Source organism: Bufo bufo, chromosome 4 (genome assembly GCF_905171765.1).
Source record: "Bufo bufo chromosome 4, aBufBuf1.1, whole genome shotgun sequence".
Classification (NCBI taxonomy): Eukaryota; Metazoa; Chordata; class Amphibia; order Anura; family Bufonidae; genus Bufo; species Bufo bufo.
Window position 1 is genome coordinate 40,191,400 of NC_053392.1, and position 24,296 is coordinate 40,215,695.

The window sequence follows — 24,296 nt, forward strand, 5'->3', positions numbered from 1 at the left end:
GGTGAAGGTATGGTGTTCTAGGGTGAAATTACCTTTCTTCTGGGTAGACCTGTGGTGTTTCATGATATAGTTATGGCATTTCTAGGTGGACTTATGGTGTTTTTGAGTTGATTTGTGCTGTTTCTGGGTGAAGTTATAGGGCCAGATTTATCATTCCTCTGACAGCTCACTCCACTTTAACATATGGCTAAAGTCAGTTTTAGCCAAGTCAGATTTATGATCGGCCCTTTAAGACTGTAATAAATGTGGTTTGACGGTAGCAGTTTATCCGTCAGTAAGCAGCTTTACAAAAGTCGCACATCTTAACGGAAAAGTCGCACGTTCTTATGAAAAAGTCGCATGTTCTATGAAAAAGTCTCATAAGATAAGCATGGTCCTCGCTGGAGTGAAATTGGGACTTTTTTGCGACTTTTTTGCGACTTTTTTAAAAAGTCGCAATAGTAAATTTGTCTAGCCAATCATTTGCATAAGCCAAAACGCCCATTTACTCAAAACTGGAGTGCTTAGCGCTTGCCTTGAAAAAGTCGCAAAAAAGTCGCAAAATTTTGATTTGCGCATTTTTTTGCGACTATTTGACTCCACAAAAGTGACTTAGCCTAATGATATATCTGGCCCATAGTGTTTTTGTTTAGAGTTGGGTTGTTTATGAGCACATTTGGTCCATTTGAAGCTGGATCCATGTTAGCCTAATAGTTAAAGTGGTTTTCTGGGAGTTTAAGAAATAAAGCTAACAGGAGGAAATTAATGGCCATTTGGTGCATTTATCACAAGTTAAGACCCTTTCGGGGCACTTAAAAAGAGAAAAGAATGGAGTGCAGGGACCGATGAATGCTTTTCAGTGTGTTATTGATAGGACCGTATAAACCCTTTGGGCGAAGACAGAATATTCCAAGGTGCGGATTCTCGCTTGCCACCGTTACCTCCTTTGTGACATGATAAATAGACTCCCCTGTGCATCACTATTACTGTCCATTTATCACCCACTCTCTGTGGAGCCTGCAGTGCAGATGAAAAACTGTCCCATTCTGTACGGCAAATCTAAGCTGTTCATCAAGTGGCTTGTCTAGGACAGGAAGGCTTGGCAAGGGCTGCGGCTGTATCGAGAAATCTGTAGAGCTTTGTCTTCATGGACCCCTCACCGACTCCTGTGTCAGTAATTAGCAGTGGCAATAATTGACTTTTTGGTGAGCACCGATTAAGAAGTTTAAAAACAGCAAAACCCAACTCTGTGACTCCCTCCTATCTCAAGACTGGAGCTCAGGAGGGAACGGAGAGCACCCTGGACACGCTTATCCCCCCGTCCCCTTTATGCCATTTACCATGATTGACTTCTGAACATGGTCTACAGAAGTGAAAGGAGAAGATACTGCTCATGCGCGGTGTGCTCTCCATTCATGTTTGGGCCCTATTCTTGAGATAGGAGTGGGATCCATACCTAGCAGACATTTTTGCCATATCCCTATCGATGTGCTACAGATGACCCAGATGGGACAACCCCTTCAATGAGTCCTAACTTGTCTGAGAAGGAAAGTTTTTCTAGTTTACTTAACATACTGATGTTGCGTACGCTCTTCTATTCCCCCCAACGTCAGGTCCTACAATCCTCTTCCCCCCAATGTCAGGTCCTTTACCAGGTTTTTGGTCTGGTCTATGGATGAGATATCACTTCCGCAGCCCAGGATGGCGGAGGTGTTTTGGACGGGACGGGTCAGTAGTTTGCACATGCGCCAGTCAGACAAATACTGTAATTCTGGCCTGGTGTACAGCACCGCCCCAGCCCTGGCCTGTGGAAATTATGTCTCCATGCATAGACCAGTCCAGAAAATTTGTAAAGGACATGACATTGGAAAATGTAGAATTTTCCGAAGGGGAATGTCACGTGACAGGGTTCCAGAGCGGCTAAAGGGTTATCCAAAATCTATAATGCTTCCCCCCCCCCCCCCATATGCAGGTGATGCTAGGGAGGCTCGTTCCCATCATGGCCTGCTACTGGCTGCTCCCCCCGTCACCGAATGTTTTCATCCGCTGGACAAGGAGATGCACCAGCGGCTGTGCCGGCATAAGAAACCCTGCAGGTGCTGGGGAGCGAGGTTAGTACAACCTCTGTGAAGGACCCAGGCATATGGGGGGGGGCATTATAGATCTTGGATAACCCCTTTAAGTATATTACAAACTTTCTTTTGCAGGCAAGATACTGTATGATTAATTAAAGTGGGTAGCTACAGTTGGAAGAAAGTCAAGAAACCTACATAGTGCCCATGAGTCCACCCCAAATTAGGCTGGACTTGACTTTGCTTATTGCTTGTAACATGCTGAGTGCTGCTGCATAGGGCACAGTCTCCTGCCTCTCCTGTGCCTATGGCATTCATCTGTGGGTCTCTCTTATCCTACTCGTAATTTGGGATGATCTATAGAACTATAACCTGTGGTGGGTGTAATCTGACCACATCTCTTTATGTGATGCCTCTGCAAGGCACCATGGGCCATGGAATCACCTGCACTTTGCGGCGCAGACTGATTTCTGCAATCAAAATAGTAGAAAGAAGGTGAATTATTGTAATCAAATAAGCACATTGGAGGTAGCATTGCTAATTACTGCACAAGGAATGTTCACCTCTAGAAGGAACTGTTCTGTACTCCCCTACATGTCTTTGAATGAAAGTGCACAGCACACCCTCTGGTCAGTCCGGGCATTGCAGATATTATTACCAAACAAAACAAAATGTAGAAGAATCCAGTTTTATTTAATGCTGATTTTTAGACTTCTGTATCTTGCTAATGACCTAAAAAACCAACATAAAGGTAAAAATAGAAATATTCAGGAGGACAGGACATGAAAGAGCAGTGGAAAATTAAACCTTGCAGACCTCCAGCAGCAACAACGACTTGTCCTCCCACCTTACCCAGAAAACAAGTAGGAGACAAGTTGTATCTCAGGATGAACTTTCTACATAATGAGATGACTAGTCCTAGCGGGTTATGAATTGTAAATTGATATTTTTTTAGACTATTAGAATATTGTTAATTTATTAGAGATGAGTGATCTAGATCCAAGTCCTTCTGACAAAATTCAATGGTCTTAAATTTTTCACACAACTTTACATAAATCAGTGGTACAAGTGATCACAAGACACTTTGTAGTATTAGAAGTTTCTAGTCCTTATGTTATCAACTGTTTACCAGCTCCCCCCCCCCCCCCCCCCATCCGCTGAATTGCTTTTCACTCTTAAAAATATATTTTCCCCCCGTCCAGAACATGATCATCTCTGCAGGAGGATCATATTATACATGTAAATACAAGTTTATGGAGAGGGGTGCGGGAGGAGTGAGCAGGAAATGAGTTAGACAGGCACAGCCAGAGAGACTGCACATAGAAGGATTATTGCTCATTACAAGTGCTTCATTCACAAAAATACAGGTCAGTATGTCTCAGTAATGTCCTCCATTATCATGGGGCTGCTTCTGAGGGACTGTGAGACAGTTTAGAAGTAGATGCTCCTCTACTTTCTGCGTGTGCAGTGAATGGCAGGTAGTCTCCATCCTTCATGTCTGAGAGGACAGTAAATAGATGTTCAACAAACCCAAAGGGAAAACTGCTGAAAAATTCCAGATACAAGTGAATAGCCATAAATAGTGTTATTCCTCATGTATACCCTTGTTACTGTTGAAGTCTGTAGTAAGCTCAGTGCCGCTTTTAACCCAGTTCAAGGCCTCAGCCAATCAAAAGAGCACCATGCTTGGATTGGCTGGGAGAGCAGGAGGAGTGTGTCCTTACCTTATGAGTCAGGAGGAGCATGCCTTCCCTCTGCTCTGTCTCCAATTCGCTTGGTCTAGCCATAGAAAAGTCTTGGCTGCTGGTTAGTGGATTAGGCTGTGTTCACACTTCAGTTACTTGGTTAGTTATTTCCATCAGTTATTGTGAGCCAAAACTAGGTGCGGGTCAAAAACACAGAACAGGAGCAGATCTTTCTGATCTGAGTAGGCTTCACTACTGGTTTTGGCTCACAATCACTGATGGAAATAACTGATCAAATAACTGAAGTGTGAACTCAGCCTTACCTAATAATTACAAAAATAGTCAAACTGCCCTTGAGGGCAATTGCTGAGTAGAGAGGGCGGCAGTCTATTGGGCAAATGGGGATTGTTCAGAAATGTTTATTTTTTTTTTTTGGTGGCTGATTGCAAACAGTCCCACGATTGTGGATGTCCCTTCCACCACCAAGTAGTAAACTATGGGGGCTGAGTTTCAGCATTTTTTCCCCTTTGTTGCAAGGGTGTTAAGACTGGCTACAGATTGCAGTTATGTAGAGTCCAAAATGGTCAATTTTGACTCTTTTTTCCAAACTACTGACCAGTCTTATTGGGTAAGCATTCTAGCAGGCAATATGTCAATCGACCATTAATGTAGAATGTATGAAATGACTGCTGATCAGACATTGTAGAGGAACAGTAGTGTGCTTTTTTCTTTTTTTTTTTTTTTTGCTTCTTACTCTAAATAATGATATTTAAAGGAGTTGTCCATTTTGGACAATCATTATTAGTTACAAGGGTCCTCAAATGAATTAGATCACAGCCTTACAGCAATCAGCTGTGATCCATGGAGGATTTGGGCTGCAAGTAAGCACTTTCTCTGCAGTGCCACCAATGGAGAAATAGAGTATTACAACATGTATAAAGCCTATGACATACATTGGATGTCACTATTATACATGGACATGCTGGACTCAAGTGACAAATGCTGGTCAGAGTCACCAATCTAACGAATAGTCTGCAGTCTCAAGTGAGGGGCCCCTTTCTGTTACATATATGACATGTACTTATAGAAACTATTGTCCATTGACCAAAATAACTGAAAATGATGTAAAATACAAATATGATCTAATCAAAAACATCAAATGAGATTTATTAGGACTACTTTGCAGGTGGTGATTGCCCGGTTGATGATATGCTGTTTTCTCTTCATTCTATTTTCAATTTCCTGTGAGCATTGTCTCCTCCTACTGAGTAATCTATATGAACTACCAAAAGTAATGGGGGAAGGGAACACATGAACTCTGAACACATTTCTGACTTTCAAAAAGTTGGTTTGACCCCTTATCTTGAGACTGTTGTTAGATCCATCTTTGGGATAAAACTCTCATGTCAAATTTAGGAATGGCCTCTGTAGAAGTCAAGATATGAGGCTCAATATCACAAGTTTTGATGTTTTGGACGAGATGCATGGCCACCATGTTGAACTCTTAAGCCATAGGAGATGTGGGCATAGGCCTGATATAATGTGTCTTACTTACTTCTGCCCTCTGTTGACCATGGACCCTGACCCTGAGATGTCTTCTGTCTCCTGGCAGCATTATGTATGGAGAGGACGCGCTCCCACGCTGAAGAACGTCTTTTCAAGAACCTGTTTAGTGGATACAATCGATGGTCCAGGCCGGTACCAAATACCTCAGATGTTGTCATTGTCAAGTTTGGCTTATCCATCGCCCAGCTCATAGATGTGGTAAGTGTGAGATGAAACTAATATGGTGTATTCTTATATCAACTCCACCAGGTCCACCACACACTTTGGTGCTTACATATTTATAAAGTAAATTAAGCTGGGACCATTAGTAAAGAAGCAAAACTTTTTACTCAAGTATCCATAATATAGCATTGAAACCACTAGCAAATTTAGCATGCAGTACCATGCCATACCATGTGCTGTTCAGAGAAAAGAGTTTCCCAAGATATTACAAGGATGGCCTATCAATCTGTGGGGCCCTCCACGAATCAGGAGACTTATTTGAGTGCCACAGCCCCTTTCACCACAGCGCTGTACATACAATACTGCAGTACCAGCCACATTCATAGGGATGAAGCTGTAATGGATGGTACCGTGAAGGGGGCGTTCCAACAAGCAGGCATTAAGGGAGGGCAAACACCATTTATTGCCCAGGACCCCGATCCTATAAGGGGCCCCCCTCTGCTTCAGTCCCAGCAGATAGTTGAACAGTCCAGACTCCAGAGTGGGGAATTTCCTGACTTAGGAGTCCCTTATGCTTGGGGACACCCTGTGTATATAAATCTAATTTAGACTGTATTTTTAAATGTTTCTGTGGGGATTCGAACTCACAACCTTCTACATTACAGGCAAGAACTGTAACCTCTGGGCTATAGAGCTCAATGCTAAGTCACTGCTGAGAAGCATTTTAAAAATAGAGACTAAATAAAACTTAAATACGCAGGGTGTCCCCAACAGTGAAAAGTTTGATTTTATTGAGAAAAAAAATGGAGCAAAACGTAAAATATGATCAAATAACACCCGTATTAACTCACACCAACCTTTTTAACTTGTGTAACCAGTATTTTGTGTTGGGAAAGGTGGCAAACCTAACAGCACCCCCGCTCAGGACGTCTATAGGCCGCTCACTGCAGCAAACTAAGCCACATCGGGACTCACTTCATAAATTTTTTTTTTTCTTTTGAGTGCAATATTCTGACCCTCATAACTTTTTTTAGAGTTATGTCTATGGATATGTGTGGGGGCTCATTTTTTGCTAAACGATTTGTTGTTGTTGACAATACCATTTCGGGTTGTGTATGATGATCACTTTTTATTTAATTTTCTTGGGAGATAAAGTGATAAAAAAGTGGACGTTTTCGCATGTGGTGATGCCCATAATGCTATTTTATTTTGTTTCTTTTTATTTTGGGGAATGGGGGTGATTTTAATTTTTATGTTTTTTTTTTATATTTTCAAAACTTTTTTTTTTACTTTTTGTTAAGTCCCCCAAGTGGACCACAACTTGCAGTCATCAGATGTAAATTGCTCCATTAGTCTGTATAGAAATCACTATATCACAGTTCATTGCTGCCATCTAGTGGCCTGAACTGGGATATACTAACAATGAGCCTGGAGGCCTAGTACAGGCTGTGGCTTATTTTTAGAACAGGGTGCTTTCCCTGATCTCCGCTGGGGAAAAGTGCGCCTGAAGAGGACGCCCGCGCTTCCAGTTTTTAACACTCTCAGATGCGGTGAGTGAGGGGAACTCATTGCTGTGAGGGGAGGGGGCATGTGGTGTATTCTGTGGCCACAAGGGTAAGGAACTGTGTGAGGAGCTTTATGGGGTGTAAATCTGTGAGGGAGCGCCGGAATTGACAGAATGTAACGGTGTTGTTTGTACATTATTATAAGATTTAGGGCCCCACTTTTGATTTTGCCCAGGGCCACATTTTGTCTAAAACCGGCCCTGCCAACAAGCTTTTCCGCCTCCTTTATTCTCCTGATCATGTGGGGTGTACCCCACCCAATCATCATCATCCTAACAATAACCCCTCAATGTAATATCCTGTAAACATTTAGGGACCTGAAGCAGAATAGTAAGAATACTCCACCTAGTGGCAGAAATATTTCCAGCAGTAATTGACATTGCTCTGCAAAAATATTTACCCAGATGGGGCCTGTATATGAAATTTAAAGTGTTTACCCCATGACTAATGTAAAAAATTAAAATCAGACATCATATAGGACTATTTCTAACAAATCTAGAACCAGCCCTGTACCTCACATGGATCCAGAGATCTCCACATTCATTGCTCTGCTAGATTTCTATCAAGCTGGCGGCTCAAGGGGAGTGTCTTTTCGGCTTCAGCTCAGGGGGCGTGTCTCAGCTCTCCCTATCACAGCTCAGGGGGCGTGTCCATGATCTACCTATCACAGCTCAGGAGGCAGTTGAAGGATGAAACTGAGCATGTGCGACCATCTCAGTGAGCAGGACAAAGAAATAAGAAAAGGAAAACACAGCAGGTGGCGCTATACAGATACATTTTATTGAATAACTCAGAGGCTGTACAAAATGTTTCATTACATTCAATTACAAAAGTATTCAGATCCAGGTGCTGGTTTCAAAACTGTAGAGCTTTTTTTTATAGGACAACCCCTTTAAGGAATACTTTTAGATTTCTATTTTAAGGTCATTTTCCAGTCCCTCAGAGTGGATTACGTGGTGGTGGGGGTCAAAATAAAATGATTCTCAAACAGCCTCCATTTTCACAGCCCCTCTTCTAGTCTACTGCTTCAGAATAGTGTGGGCGTACAGATTTTGATAAGTGACATCATCGGCTGCGCACGCCCACTCCATCCATTTACAATTGTGCTGATGTCTAGTTCCTGATGTCTTGGACATGGCGGACGTTCAGGTAGATCTACCAGAGATGGCGCTGCAGATACTTGGTGGCCTAAGGGGGGGGGGGGCTTGTGGACTTGAGTGGGGGACCCCCTATCTATGATCTCTATATGTCCTGAGGTTACTATCTCTTTAACTTGGAAAAAAAAAAAATTGAAAATAACAGGACTCTGTAAATATTTGATTGTGCCGCTCCAGTTTGCACAATTACCCGCCACATACCCCGGCATCTGATACGTCCATGGCATCAGAGATAGCGCTATATTATAAAATAGCAGGATCCGCGCTGTGATGTAAAATGAATGTCAGCCATCGGGAATCTTCAATATGATGGTAACCATAGCAACGGAATGGAACAGATTGAGAGATACATTGTTGCTCTCTGGTTACATTTCTATCACGTCTCTATTGTCGCTCGCACAGCAGCTGCCTGGCATCACGAGTGCTGATGAAGTGCCGGATTATTGGATTTCCTGGATTGCTGGGAGTTCAATGGCTATGTTTGTCCACTTTTTTTTTTTTTGGATCTAAAGTGAAGAAATAGTCTGTAAGAATCTGCCACCGTTTTATGTACACAGCTCCAATACATAGCTACTTTCCCCACAGTTATTTTTCCAATGCTTGTTACCGGCCTACTGAATGAAAATGACTGAACTGAGAAGTACCGCGCTGCACTGGTGTGTGTATAGCCTGCAATCCTAGAGACACATAGTCCTGCAAAGGAGCTGTATACACAAAACGGTGGGAGATAAATGAATCAAAACTATGTGCAAAGTGGTACAATATGTATGTACCATCCCCCACCCATTAGATTAATGCATAAAGGAAAGGGGCCGAAAAGAATAAAAATGAAAAAGGAGCCCCCTACTGGTTTTATCTCCCAGTAAATTAAAGACTGGAACTGGGCCACATCTCTTCAGGGGCCCCATAGCAGCCGCACAGCTGCCTCTACGATACATAATATACCCTCTGTGCCCCTTATACCAGTCACATGATTGTGATAATGTCAGAACCGACCAGCCAAGCCAATGCTGATAAAGCCCATATAACATTACCAGCCACTTCAATGTCCATATCGCATCTGTAGCAGCCATATTGTAGCTCATCTCAGTGTCCAAATAAAAGTTTCAGGCATACCAGTGACCATATAGCAGTACCAGCCATATCACCGACCATATAACGGTACCAGCCATATCACCGACCATATAGCAGTACCAGCCATATCACTGACCATATAACAGTACCAGCCAAATCACCGACCATATAACAGTACCAGCCATATCACCGACCATGTAACAGTACCAGCCATATCACCGACCATATAGCAGTACCAGCCATATCACCGACCATATATCAGTACCAGCCATATCACTGACCATATAGCAGTACCAGCCATATCACCGACCATATAACGGTACCAGCCATATCAGTGACCATATAACAGTACCAGCCATATCACCGACCATATATTAGTACCAGCCATATCACCGACCATATAACAGTACCAGCCATATCACCGACCATATATCAGTACCAGCCATATCACTGACCATATAGCAGTACCAGCCATATCACCGACCATATAACAGTACCAGCCATATCAGTGACCATATAACAGTACCAGTCATATCACTGACCATATAACAGTACCAGCCATATCAGTGACCATATAACAGTACCAGCCATATCACCGACCATATATTAGTACCAGCCATATCACCGACCATATAACAGTACCAGCCATATCACCGACCATATAACAGTACCAGCCATATCACCGACCATATAACGGTACCAGCCATATCACCGACCATATAACAGTACCAGTCATATCACTGACCATATAACAGTACCAGCCATATCAGTGACCATATAACAGTACCAGCCATATCACCGACCATATATTAGTACCAGCCATATCACCGACCATATAACAGTACCAGCCATATCACCGACCATATAACAGTACCAGCCATATCACCGACCATATAACAGTACCAGCCATATCAGTGACCATATAACAGTACCAGCCATATCACCGACCATATAGCAGTACCAGCCATATCACCGACCATATAGCAGTACCAGCCATATCACCGACCATATAACAGTACCAGCCATATCACTGACCATATAACAGTACCAGCCATATCACCGACCATATAACAGTACCAGCCATATCACTGACCATATAACAGTACCAGCCATATCACCGACCATATAACAGTACCAGCCATATCACCGACCATATAACAGTACCAGCCATATCAGTGACCATATAACAGTACCAGCCATATCACCGACCATATAACAGTACCAGCCATATCACCGACCATATAGCAGTACCAGCCATATCACCGACCATATAACAGTACCAGCCATATCACCGACCATATAACAGTACCAGCCATATCACCGACCATATAACGGTACCAGCCATATCACCGACCATATAACAGTACCAGCCATATCACCGACCATATAACAGTACCAGCCATATCACTGACCATATAACAGTACCAGCCATATCACCGACCATATAGCAGTACCAGCCATATCACCGACCATATAACAGTACCAGCCATATCACCGACCATATAACAGTACCAGCCATATCACCGACCATATAGCAGTACCAGCCATATCACCGACCATATAGCAGTACCAGCCATATCACCGACCATATAGCAGTACCAGCCATATCACCGACCATATAGCAGTACCAGCCATATCACCGACCAGATAGCAGTACCAGCTATATCACCGACCATATAGCAGTACCAACCATATCACTGACCATATAACAGTACCAGCCATATCACCGACCATATAGCAGTACCAGCTATATCACCGACCATATAGCAGTACCAACCATATCACGACCATATAACAGTACCAGCCATATCACCGACCATATAGCAGTACCAGCCATATCACCGACCAGATAACGGTACCAGCCATATCACCGACCATATAATGGTACCAGCCATATCACCGACCATATAACAGTACTAGCCATATCACCGACCATATAGCAGTACCAGCCATATCACCGACCATATAGCAGTACCAGCCATATCACCGACCATATAACAGTACCAGTCATACCAGTGACCATGTATTGGTACCAACCATATCACCGACCATATAACAGTACCAGCCATATCACCGACCATATAACAGTACCAGCCATACCAGTGACCATATAACAGTACCAGCCATATCACTGACCATATAACAGTACCAGTTATATTATTGCTCATAGAATTGTACCGGTCACATCCATGGTCATCTCAGTGTCAATAAGCTACTGAAAGCCTGATGAGGTCTCATTTCATTGTGCCCGCCATGCTAGGACCCTGGTTGTGTTTTTTGTGTCATTTTTGTGACTTCACCCATGCCTGGAAATGGTATTGGTGTTGGTATTAGATCTCTATGACCCACTATAAACCTCCAGTTACATAAATTGTCCCAGAGGAGCCCCAAATGCAGCAAACCTATAGCCCCCTATGACCATTTAACCAGAACCCAGCTCAGCTTATTCAATCTCCGAGTGAAGACCTGGTCTTATAACCCTGACCTCATCATACGGCACTATCTCATTATCCACCCTTTAAATCAACCCCAGACTTACAATAATGGAGACGCTGTGCCTTTAAGTGCCTCCATTGCAAATCATTTAAGTGCTGCATCTGTGAATTTGTCGCCATTAACATAAAGCACATCCTACACAGCTCGATACACATGTAATCTATCAATTACCGGCCTCAGCGGCTGCTATCACATATGGTTAAGAAAAATATTGGGTCTACTGAGCATTACCGAAATGAACATTGACCTTGATCGGCGACTGAAACCAATCTAACGTGCAGGATTTATGTCATAAGAACGTATGCAAACAGTGTGTGCTGGTTTAGAGTGCACCCTGGTAAAGCTGGGTGAGATACTCTGCAGGATGAAGAGGGGCAAGGGCACTGCTATAGGGAATGCAGAAGTAGCCATTGCAGTAGACCTCAGAGATTTAAGGTTTGCCTCTGAGGAGGGGTTACTAAGGACTTTGCTTTCAAATTCATTGAGTATTAGGGTTGACGCGTATCAGGTCAGACTTCCCAAGATGGACCACAGCCGACCCCTCTGTGCATTTACACTGCCAGCAGCCTACTGTTGAGGACCAGCAATGGTCAAGATTGGAGCCAAGAGCTTTCAGGGCCTCAACATCTAAGGGATCAAAACCAAGTTTTATGTGTGTGGTTGGGGGGGGGGGGGGGGGGGGGTAGGCACTAAACCTTTGTGATTTCCCACATAGGAAAGACAAAAACTTCATAACTGCACACCCTGAAGCCAAAAAAGCTGCTGCCCCAACCTGGGGACTACTCGTCATATCCCTATAGAAGTTAGAAGTGTGCCCAGTGAGGTTGTAGTCCAGGCATCGGACTACAGAATCTGGTGTCATGGGCCACACAAAGAGACCACGTACATGGAGGTCTTTTTTTTATTACAGGAGTTGGTAGAACTTTTTGTGATTAGACATATACAGTAAATTCAGAACTCTGAGATAATAAGTCAGATTCTGAGATAATATGTCAGTGCTCAGAGAGATGGAAGGAATCCTTGCTCTGGGATACGTTAGTGTCAGGGCTATGTGATAAGATAATAAGTCAGGGTTCTTGCTTAACGTTCACCAGCCTTTGAGGTAGTAAACCACTTTTTAATATGTCAGACCGATGAGATAATAAGTCAGTAATCTGAGTCTTCCGTTGGGCATAATAAGTCAGTGCTTTGAGATCCAGAAAGTATAAGCTCAGAGATGATAATTGCTCTCATTTGAAGTCAGGATCGGAGATAATAAGTCACTGATCAGAGATAATATGTCAGAGCTATGAGGTAATAGATCAGAAATGTGAATTCATTTGTCAGAGCTGTGAGATAATATCAGACATCTGAGATAGTAACTCAGAGCTATCAGTTAGTATCTCAGAGCTTTTAGCTTATAGATCAGCTCTATGAGATATGTCAGAGCTATGGGATAATATTTCACAGCTATGCAATAATTTGTCAGAGCTGTGACATAGTAACCAAGAGCCATGAGTTAATATATTGGATAGTTAGTCAAAGCTGAGAGATAGTATGTCTGAGCTATGAGATATGTCAGAACTGTGAGATAGTAAATCAAAACTATAAGATAATAAGTCAGAGCAATAAGATAATATGTCAGAGCTGTGAGATAGTAACACGGAGCTATGAGATAATATATGGGATTAGTCAGAGCTCAGAGACCGTAAATCAGAGCTATGAAATATGTCAGAACTGTGAAATAATAACTCAGCTGTGAGATAGTATGTCAGAGCGCTGAGATCATAATTTATATATTACCTCTAAGATAATATGACAAAGCTCTGAGCTAGTAACTCAGAGACATGCAAGAATAATTATGAGCTATCAGTTAGTGTGTCAAAGCTTTAGCTTGTAGATCAACTCTGAGATAGGTATGTCACAGCTGCGGGATAATATTTCACAGCCATGCAATAATATGTCAGAGCTGTGACGTAGTAACTGAGCTATGAGATAATATGTTGGATAGCTAATCAAAGCTCAGAGATAGTAAGTCAGAGCTATGAGATAACACATCAGCACTAGGAGATATGTCAGAGCTGTGAGATAATACATCAGCACTAGGAGATATGTCAGAGCTGTGAGATAATACATCAGCACTAGGAGATACGTCAGAGCTGTGAGATAATACATCAGCACTAGGAGATACGTCAGAGCTGTGAGATAACACATCAGCACTAGGAGATATGTCAGAGCTGTGAGATAATACATCAGCACTAGGAGATATGTCAGAGCTGTGAGATAATACATCAGCACTAGGAGATACGTCAGAGCTGTGAGATAACACATCAGCACTAGGAGATACGTCAGAGCTGTGAGATAATACAGCAGCACTAGGAGATATGTCAGAGCTGTGAGATAACACATCAGCACTAGGAGATATGTCAGAGCTGTGAGATAATACATCAGCACTAGGAGATATGTCAGAGCTGTGAGATAATACATCAGCACTAGGAGATATATCAGAGCTGTGAGATAATACATCAGCACTAGGAGATACGTCAGAGCTGTGAGATAATACATCCGCACTAGGAGATACATCAGAGCTGTGAGATAATACATCAGCACTAGGAGATATATCAGAGCTGTGAGATAATACATCAGCACTAGGAGATATATCAGAGCTGTGAGATAATACATCCGCACTAGGAGATATATCAGAGCTGTGAGATAATACATCAGCACTAGGAGATATATCAGAGCTGTGAGATAATACATCAGCACTAGGAGATATATCAGAGCTGTGAGATAATACATCCGCACTAGGAGATACGTCAGAGCTGTGAGATAATACATCAGCACTAGGAGATACGTCAGAGCTGTGAGATAATACATCAGCACTAGGAGATATGTCAGAGCTGTGAGATAATACATCAGCACTAGGAGATATATCAGAGCTGTGAGATAATACATCAGCACTAGGAGATATATCAGAGCTGTGAGATAATACATCAGCACTAGGAGATATGTCAGAGCTGTGAGATAATACATCAGCACTAGGAGATATATCAGAGCTGTGAGATAATACATCAGCACTAGGAGATATGTCAGAGCTGTGAGATAATACATCAGCACTAGGAGATATGTCAGAGCTGTGAGATAATACATCAGCACTAGGAGATATGTCAGAGCGGTGAGATAATACATCAGCACTAGGAGATATGTCAGAGCGGTGAGATAATACATCAGCACTAGGAGATATATCAGAGCTGTGAGATAATACATCAGCACTAGGAGATATATCAGAGCTGTGAGATAATACATCAGCACTAGGAGATATGTCAGAGCTGTGAGATAATACATCAGCACTAGGAGATATGTCAGAGCTGTGAGATAATACATCAGCACTAGGAGATATGTCAGAGCGGTGAGATAATACATCAGCACTAGGAGATATGTCAGAGCTGTGAGATAATACATCAGCACTAGGAGATATATCAGAGCTGTGAGATAATACATCAGCACTAGGAGATATATCAGAGCTGTGAGATAATACATCAGCACTAGGAGATATATCAGAGCTGTGAGATAGTAGCTCAGCTGTCAGAGCGGTGAGATAATAAGTCAGAGCTCTGAGATCATCATTTATTTTTAAGCAGAGCTTTACTTTAATGCAACCAATTTCCAGCATTTTCCAATCTCCCGAGTTTTTTGCCCCAGTATAATGTTGACACCCCTCGGACAGAACATATTTCAGGCCCCCTCCTTCCTGCAGAGCCCCTCCATTTATACGGCAGGACCTAACTTTATCCACGAGTCCTGCGCCGATCACTTACAATAATCTAATATACAAAATATAGAATTCCGCAGATACATGGAGTATATACCGCCAGATCCTATCATCCTGTGTTCTGTCAGTGACTGTCCCCGATTACCGTGCTTGTATTATGTCTATTACAGGCATAACCTATCGCACCAGACATATCAGATACTCAGCTCTGCCTTACTAGGCCACCTGTTGCGAGGTCACCATCACTTATTTAACACACCGGTTTTTCTAGTCGCTGACTAACCGTAATGCCTCCATATACATTAATGAACCAATAAATAATAACCCGCTATTAATATGATGGCGGCACGCTCGGCTGGAGCTCCACAGTCGCTGATATAGAAACCCCATGGCGGTATTTTTCTTTCATTTTAGCTCTATAAATATTAATATGTTTCTCTGCAGCTTCTGCCGCCGTCAGGATTCTGTTCTTTATTGGTGGCGCCGGGCGGACCCACCGGGTAATGAGATCTTTGGTGACGGGTTATTTCGTGCTTAGCTGAGGCCCTTTTAAGAGCCGTTCTTCCATTTTCTCCTCCGATTACTGATAAAGCTTTGATTGCGGCGCATCTAGAGAATATTGTCTACTCTTACGACTGACCATGCCACCACTGAAACTCTAACTTTGTTTTCTGTTGTTTGCAGGATGAGAAAAATCAAATGATGACGACGAACGTGTGGCTCAAGCAGGTAGGTCTGATGGGTACACATGGCGCGGGGTAAAAAAAATTAATTGTAGGGAACTGGAGTTTTTGCCCTAAAAATATAGATCGTGAAGAAACACTGTTACTTTTCACCAGTTTTTCAGTTACTTTTGCTCTTTGTTGTGGGAAAGACAATTCTATTCTATTCTAAGCTGCTGTTGATGGATCTTTTTTTTCTTTTATGATGTATCTTTATTTAGTAGTTTGGGCCATATTTACTGGTCATGCCACCCTAGTCACATAGCCCTCTATTGAAGAGGATGTGCCACGTCTCTAATCTGAGGGGTCTGACCAATAGGATGTGAATGATCACGAGAAATGGGGGTCCCATGCCACCTGTATGAACCGAGCAGCCGCTTATGGGTGTGGTTGGGGTATGAGAATAAATTGAGTGGCAGCAGACAAGCGGAATCTGCCGCTCCTGGTATACTAGTGGCATAGGACCGCCATTCTCTTGATCAGTGAGGGTCCCAGTGATCAGACCACCACCGATCAGACATCGATTCACCATCCTATGGACGGAGGACAACATATGAACTTGGAACAAACCCTGCTTTTCTGACAAGTAGGGGTTCTTCAAAGTGGAGCAATACGATAACAGAACCAAACTTACTACATAGGTTTAGTACCCAAACTAAGCTTACTACATAGGCTTAGTACCCGAACTAAGCTTACTACATAGGCTCAGTACCCGAACCAAACTTACTACATAGGCTCAGTACCAGAACCAAGCTTACTACATAGGCTCAGTACTAGAACCAAGCTTACTACATAAGCTCAGTACCAGAACCAAGCTTACTATATAGGCTTAGTACCAGAACCAAGTTTACTACATAGGCTTAGTACCACAACCAAGCTTACTACATAGGGTCAGTACCCGAACCAAGCTTACTACATAGGCTCAGTACCAGAACTAAGCTTACTACATGGGCTCAGTACCAGAACCAAGCTTACTACATAGGCTTAGTACCAGAACCAAGCTTACTACATAGGCTCAGTACCAGAACCAAGCTTGCTACATAGGCTCAGTACCAGAACCAAGCTTGCTACATAGGCTCAGTACCAGAACCAAGCTTGTTACATAGGCTCAGTACCAGAACCAAGCTTACTGCATAGGTTCAGTACCCAAACCAAGCTTACTACATAGGCTCAGTACCAGAACCAAGCTTACTACATGGGCTCAGTACCAGAACCAAGCTTACTACATGAGCTCAGTACCAGAACCAAGCTTACTACATAGGCTCAGTACCAGAACCAAGCTTGCTACATAGGCTTAGTACCAGAACCAAGCTTCCTATATAGGCTCAATACCAGAACCAAGCTTACTACATGGGTTCAGTACCAGTACCAAGCTTACTACATGGGATCAGTACCAGAACTAAGCTTACTACATGAGTTTAGTACCAGAACCAAGCTTACTACATAGGCTCAGTACCAGAACCTAGCTTAATACATAGGCTCAGTACCAAAACCAGGCTTACTACATAGGCTCAGTACCAGAACCAAGCTTACTGCGTGGCTTTGGTACCAGAACAAAGCTTACTGGATACAGTACATGCAGGACCAAAGATAATTTCAGTCATACAGAGAAAACGTAAAACAGAAATTCCATGAGATTTGCCAATGTCCCCAAAAATTGCCATCCATGACATAAACTTTGTGACAGTTGCAGGTAGCATGCAAATTCTGTGCAATGGTTTACCTATAAGAAAAATATAAAAATGACAAAAAGCCCTGGAATAATAAAATAAGATAATATCATTTTATAGCAAAAATTGCTCCAAAAGTGAGTACTTGTGGCATAGTGTAATTTTTTTTATAGAGAGATTTGTACAATACAAAGCCATAATATAGGACAAATAGAAGTCAGAGATCAGCACTTAGGGAAAATAAAATATGGTGGCTGCCAATAGTAATGGACCACTAACAGGATTTCTCTACTTTTGTAAGTAATGAAATATTTCTAGTAGAAGCCATCACTTTCTAAACCCTAATGGTGAATGAGATCGTCAATAAAGCATCTCCCTTCCCTCTATTAGTCCTCCTGGCCAAACTACCAAGAATGGTACTGTTTCCCATCTTCCATCCAAATAGGATGCAGTACAGTATTATAGTAGTTACGGTATATAATTGTACATAGGAGCAGTATTATAGTAGTTACGGTATATAATTGTACATAGGAGCAGTATTATAGTAGTTATATTCTTGTACATAGGAGCAGTATTATAGTAGTTGTATTCCTGTACATAGGAGCAGTATTATAGTAGTTATATTCTTGTACATAGGAGCAGTATTATAGTAGTTATATTCTTGTACATAGGAGGCAGTATTATAGTGGTTATATTCTTGTACATAGGAGCAGTATTATAGTAGTTATATTCCTGTACATAGGAGCAGTATTATAGTAGTTATATTCTTGTACATAGGAGCAGTATTATAGTAGTTATATTCTTGTACATAGGAGCAGTATTATAGTAGTTATATTCTTGTACATAGGAGCAGTATTATAGTAGTTATATTCTTGTACATAGGAGGCAGTATTATAGTGGTTATATTCTTGTACATAGGAGCAGTATTATAGTAGTTATATTCTTGTACATAGGAGCAGTATTATAGTAGTTATATTCTTGTACATAGGAGGCAGTATTATAGTGGTTATATTCTTGTACATAGGAGCAGTATTATAGTAGTTATATTCCTGTACATAGGAGCAGTATTATAGTAGTTATATTCTTGTACATAGGAGCAGTATTATAGTAGTTATATTCTTGTACATAGGAGCAGTATTATAGTAGTTATATTCTTGTACATAGGAGCAGTATTATAGTAGTTATATTCTTGTACATAGGAGCAGTATTATAGTAGTTATATTCTTGTACATAAGAGCAGTATTATAGTAGTTATAATCTTGTACATAGGAGGCAGTATTATAGTAGTTATATTCTTGTACATAGGAGCAGTATTATAGTAATTATATTCTTGTACATAGGAGCAGTATTATAGTAGTTATATTCCTGTACATAGGAGCAATATTATAGTAGTTATATTCTTGTACATAGGAGCAGTATTATAGTAGTTATATTCTTGTACATAGGAGGCAGTATTATAGTAGTTATATTCTTGTACATAGGAGGCAGTATTATAGTAGTTATATTCTTGTACATAGGAGCAGTATTATAGTAGTTATATTCTTTTACATAGGAGTAGTATTATAGTAGTTATATTCTTGTACATAGGAGGCAGTATTATAGTAGTTATATTCTTGTACATAGGAGCAGTATTATGGTAGTTATATTCTTGTACATAGGAGCAGTATTATAGTAGTTATATTCTTGTACATAGGAGCAGTATTATAGTAGTTATATTCTTGTACATAGGAGGCGGTATTATAGTAGTTATATCCTTGTACATAGGAGCAGTATTATAGCAGTTATATTCTTGTACATAGGAGGCAGTATTATAGTAGTTATATTCTTGTACATAGGAGGCAGTATTATAGTAGTTTTATTCTTGTACATAGGAGGCAGTATTATAGTAGTTATATTCTTGTACATAGGAGCAGTATTATAGTAGTTATATTCTTGTACATAGGAGGCGGTATTATAGTAGTTATATCCTTGTACATAGGAGCAGTATTATAGTAGTTATATTCTTGTACATAGGAGGCGGTATTATAGTAGTTATATCCTTGTACATAGGAGCAGTATTATAGTAGTTATATTCTTGTACATAGGAGGCAGTATTATAGTAGTTATATTCTTGTACATAGGAGGCAGTATTATAGTAGTTATATTCTTGTACATAGAAGCAGTATTATAGTAGTTATATTCTTGTACATAGGAGCAGTATTATAGTAGTTATATTCTTGTACATAGGAGGCAGTATTATAGTAGTTATATTCTTGTACATAGGAGCAGTATTATAGTAGTTATATTCTTGTACATAGGAGCAGTATTATAGTAGTTATATTCTTGTACATAGGAGGCAGTATTATAGTAGTTATATCCTTGTACATAGGAGCAGTATTATAGTAGTTATATTCTTGTACATAGGAGGCAGTATTATAGTAGTTATATTCTTGTACATAGGAGGCAGTATTATAGTAGTTATATTCTTGTACATAGAAGCAGTATTATAGTAGTTATATTCTTGTACATAGGAGCAGTATTATAGTAGTTATATTCTTGTACATAGGAGCAGTATTATAGTAGTTATATTCTTGTACATAGGAGCAGTATTATAGTAGTTATATTCTTGTACATAGGAGGCAGTATTATAGTAGTTATATTCTTGTACATAGTAGGCAGTATTATAGTAGTTATATTCTTGTACATAGGAGCAGTATTATAGTAGTTATATTCTTGTACATAGGAGCAGTATTATAGTAGTTATATTCTTGTACATAGGAGGCAGTATTATAGTAGTTATATTCTTGTACATAGGAGCAGTATTATAGTAGTTATATTCTTGTACATAGGAGCAGTATTATAGTAGTTATATTCTTGTACATAGGAGGCAGTATTATAGTAGTTATATTCTTGTACATAGGAGGCAGTATTATAGTAGTTATATTCTTGTACATAGGAGGCAGTATTATAGTAGTTATATTCTTGTACATAGGAGGCAGTATTATAGTAGTTATATTCTTGTACATAGGAGCAGTATTATAGTAGTTATATTCTTGTACATAGGAGCAGTATTATAGTAGTTATATTCTTGTACATAGGAGCAGTATTATAGTAGTTATATTCTTATACATAGGAGGCAGTATTATAGCAGTTATATTCCTGTACATAGGAGGCAGTATTATAGTAGTTATATTCTTGTACACAGAAGGTAGTATTATAGTAGCTTAAAGCGAACCTTTCACCAGGATTTCACTTAATAAACTATGACCAGTACCTTATAGATTATCCTCATTGTGGTTCAATGCATTCTTGTGACGCTTTCCTGGGATGTATATTGATGAAAAAAACGACTTATAAAGTCATCGTCTCCAGCTCCTGAAGTCACGCTAGAAGTCAAGGGGGTAGCCCTTCCCTCACTCCGGGCTGTAACTCCCCTGCCCTAACCCCTCCTCTAAGTAGTGTAACTGACACCCGGCTCAGTCGCCGGGACCGCGCTTGTACAGGCGGCGCATGTGCCGTCGGTCTCAGTAGCAGCGCGATCCCGTCTATCGTGAAGACTGGGGCGCGCGCGCCTGAAGAACAGAAGACAGGGAGGCATCAGGGACGGACGGCGCATGCGCGATTCACTTACAGGATCGCGCTTCAGTCCGCGCGATAGACGGGATCGCGCTGCTACTGAGACCGACGGCGCATGCGCCGCCAGTACAAGCGCGGTCCCGGCGACTGAGCCGGGTGTCAGTTACACTACTTAGAGGAGGGGTTAGGGCAGGGGAGTTACAGCCCGGAGTGAGGGAAGGGCTACCCCCTTGACTTCTAGCGTGACTTCAGGAGCTGGAGACGATGACTTTATAAGTCGTTTTTTTCATCAATATACATCCCAGGAAAGCGGGACAAGAATGCATTTAAACAGAATGAGCATAATCTATAAGGTACTGGTCATAGTTTATTAAGTGAAATCCTGGTGAAAGGTTCGCTTTAAAAAATAGCAGTCACTTTCGTAAGTCAGGAGAGTTCTCCAAGCAGTTGTCTGTTTCCCCACCCCCTTCCTTTCACTATTAAAGGTTAGAATAAGAATCCCGACACATTAGTTATTGTGTTCCTTTTTGGTGCTGGATATTCTTAGGTGTTGGATTATAAATAGATACTGTATATCCTGTGACTTACATCAGTGGGGAGTGTAATTCTTCACACTTGGTGTTAGATGAGGTTATTTGTGCATCTGTTCCATCCATGGGTGTTTTGTATTATTTTAATCACTTGTCACAGTCATTTTATGGTATACATCATATTGCAGACATTACCTTATGTTTCCAGTGTGTCTATTCAATCCTAAAAATGGTGGAAACCACTAGATATATGTGAAGCTTCCCTGCGTGGTTAAAGGGGTTCTGCATTTTTATTTAACTGATGATCTATCCTCTGGATAGATCATCGGCTTCTGATCGGCTGGGGTCCGACACCCGGGACCCCCGCCGATCAGCTGTTTGAGAAGGCAGTGGCGCTCCAGTAGCGCCGCGGCCTTCTCACTGTTTACTGCCGGCCCACTGACGTCACGACTAGTATCAACTAGCGTGGGCGGGGCTAAGCACTGTTTACTCTCAAACAGCTGATCGGCGGGGGTCCCGGGTGTCGGACCCCAGCCGATCAGAAGCTGATGATCTATCCAGAGGATAGATCATCAGTTAAATGACAGTGCAGAACCCCTTTAATACTTGAAATAAACGGGGACATTGTTAAATTGAGGCTCTAGGATTCTGTTGAGCCACCTCTAGCCTGGATACAGGATGAGATACAGCCTCTAGCCTGGATACAAGATGAGATACGGCCTCTAGCCTGGATACAGGATGAGATACGGCCTCTAGCCTGGATACAAGAAGAGATACGACCTCTGGCCTTGATACAAGATTAGATACGGCCTCTATCCTGGATACAAGATGAAATACGGCCTCTAGCCCGGATACAAGATGAGATACGGCCTCTAGCCTGGATACAAGATGAGATACGGCCTCTGGCCTTGATACAAGATTAGATACGGCCTCTAGCCTGGATACAAGATGAGATACTGCCTCTACCCTGGATATAGGATGAGATACTGCCTCTAGCCTGGATACAAGATGAGATGAGGCCTCTAGCCTGGATACAAGATGAGATACGGCCTCTAGCCTGGATACAAGATTAGATACGGCCTCTAGCCTGGATACAAGATGAGATACGGCCTCTAGCCTGGATACAAGATGAGATACGGCCTCTGGCCTTGATACAAGATTAGATACGGCCTCTAGCCTGGATACAAGATGAGATACGGCCTCTAGCCTGGATACAAGATTAGATACGGCCTCTAGCCTGGATACAAGATGAGATACAGCCTCTAGCCCTGATACAAGATGGTGGTGTAGACCATGTAGCTGCTTTGGGACCCAGGGGGGAAGGAATCCAGTGCTGAACTCCTTCTCCTCTTCCCTACAAGGAAACGCTGCACTTTTATTTAGATGCCACTAAGGAAAGCTCAATGCAAAGAGATTATTTCAGCCTCCATTCCAGTAAATAGTAACTGTGCAAATTGCTATGCACTGAGCTCCCCCTAGTTGTGGCTGCAGGTAGCCAGCTTTGCAATAAAAGACAAGCAGATTCATCAATGTATTTTTCTAGTTGTCTGTTGACAATGCCCAGAATGAGCACCATATTTGTGAAGCACCTATTCCACTTGCAAAATTCGAAAGTGGCTGAGGTGGAGGGCAACATTTTATTAGAAGTTTTTTTTTTCTGCTTAATTTAAAAAATCATATATTTGTCAGAAATCTGGGGTGTTGCGCCTTGCACTGTCTCGGATTGATTTTCGCACACATAATGGGAAACTTGGTAGGCTTGGGTCTATACTAAGTTTTGCTTTCAGGCTCTATGAGATTTGCAAATGCCCCTGGTACAAGCTGGTCCCATAAATGCTGGATTGGCGATAAATCTGATGGAGCTGTAGCCCTCTACTAGGGTTGACTGATTGTTGTACGTGATGGCTCCCCCGATCATTACTCCATCAGTGTGTTACTCCACAGCAGAGGTAGGATTGAAACTTTTAGGCCTCCATACTCTAACATGGCTGTCATCGGATCCCAAACTGAACCTAGATTCATTTCCTATGTTTGTGGCGAAATTAAAGACAAAAGCAGAGTTATTTAGTTACTTCATGTTTTGATGTCATATAACTGTTATATATATTGTGTTCACAGAAGCAGAAAAGATAATATGCCTTTAAGATTCATTATATAATGTAAGGTAAGCTCAATGACACAGCAGACACAACAGAAAACATAGAGTTAATCTGTTGTTGCTGGGCAGGAGTCTAGACCAATCACAGCCAGCCTCACACACAGCAGGAGTTTTGACCAATCACAGCCAGCCTCACACACAGCCTGTGTGGGAA

General features: G+C 41.6%; 1 protein-coding gene across 2 annotated transcripts in view; it reads left to right on the plus strand.

Moving 5' to 3' along the window:
• The window catches only part of CHRNA2 (cholinergic receptor nicotinic alpha 2 subunit), a 101,576-nt gene that overhangs the window by 43,066 nt on the left and 34,214 nt on the right, over window positions 1-24,296 (plus strand). Inside the window, exons 3-5 of one of the 2 annotated variants that reach the window (XM_040427116.1) lie at window positions 4,923-5,027; window positions 5,349-5,500; window positions 16,192-16,236. In XM_040427116.1, the coding sequence (XP_040283050.1) occupies window positions 5,357-5,500; window positions 16,192-16,236 (189 nt within the window). In that variant the 5' untranslated portion in view covers window positions 4,923-5,027; window positions 5,349-5,356. The remainder of the gene's footprint in view (window positions 1-4,922; window positions 5,028-5,348; window positions 5,501-16,191; window positions 16,237-24,296) is intronic. The other variant, XM_040427115.1, reaches the window with a different exon arrangement.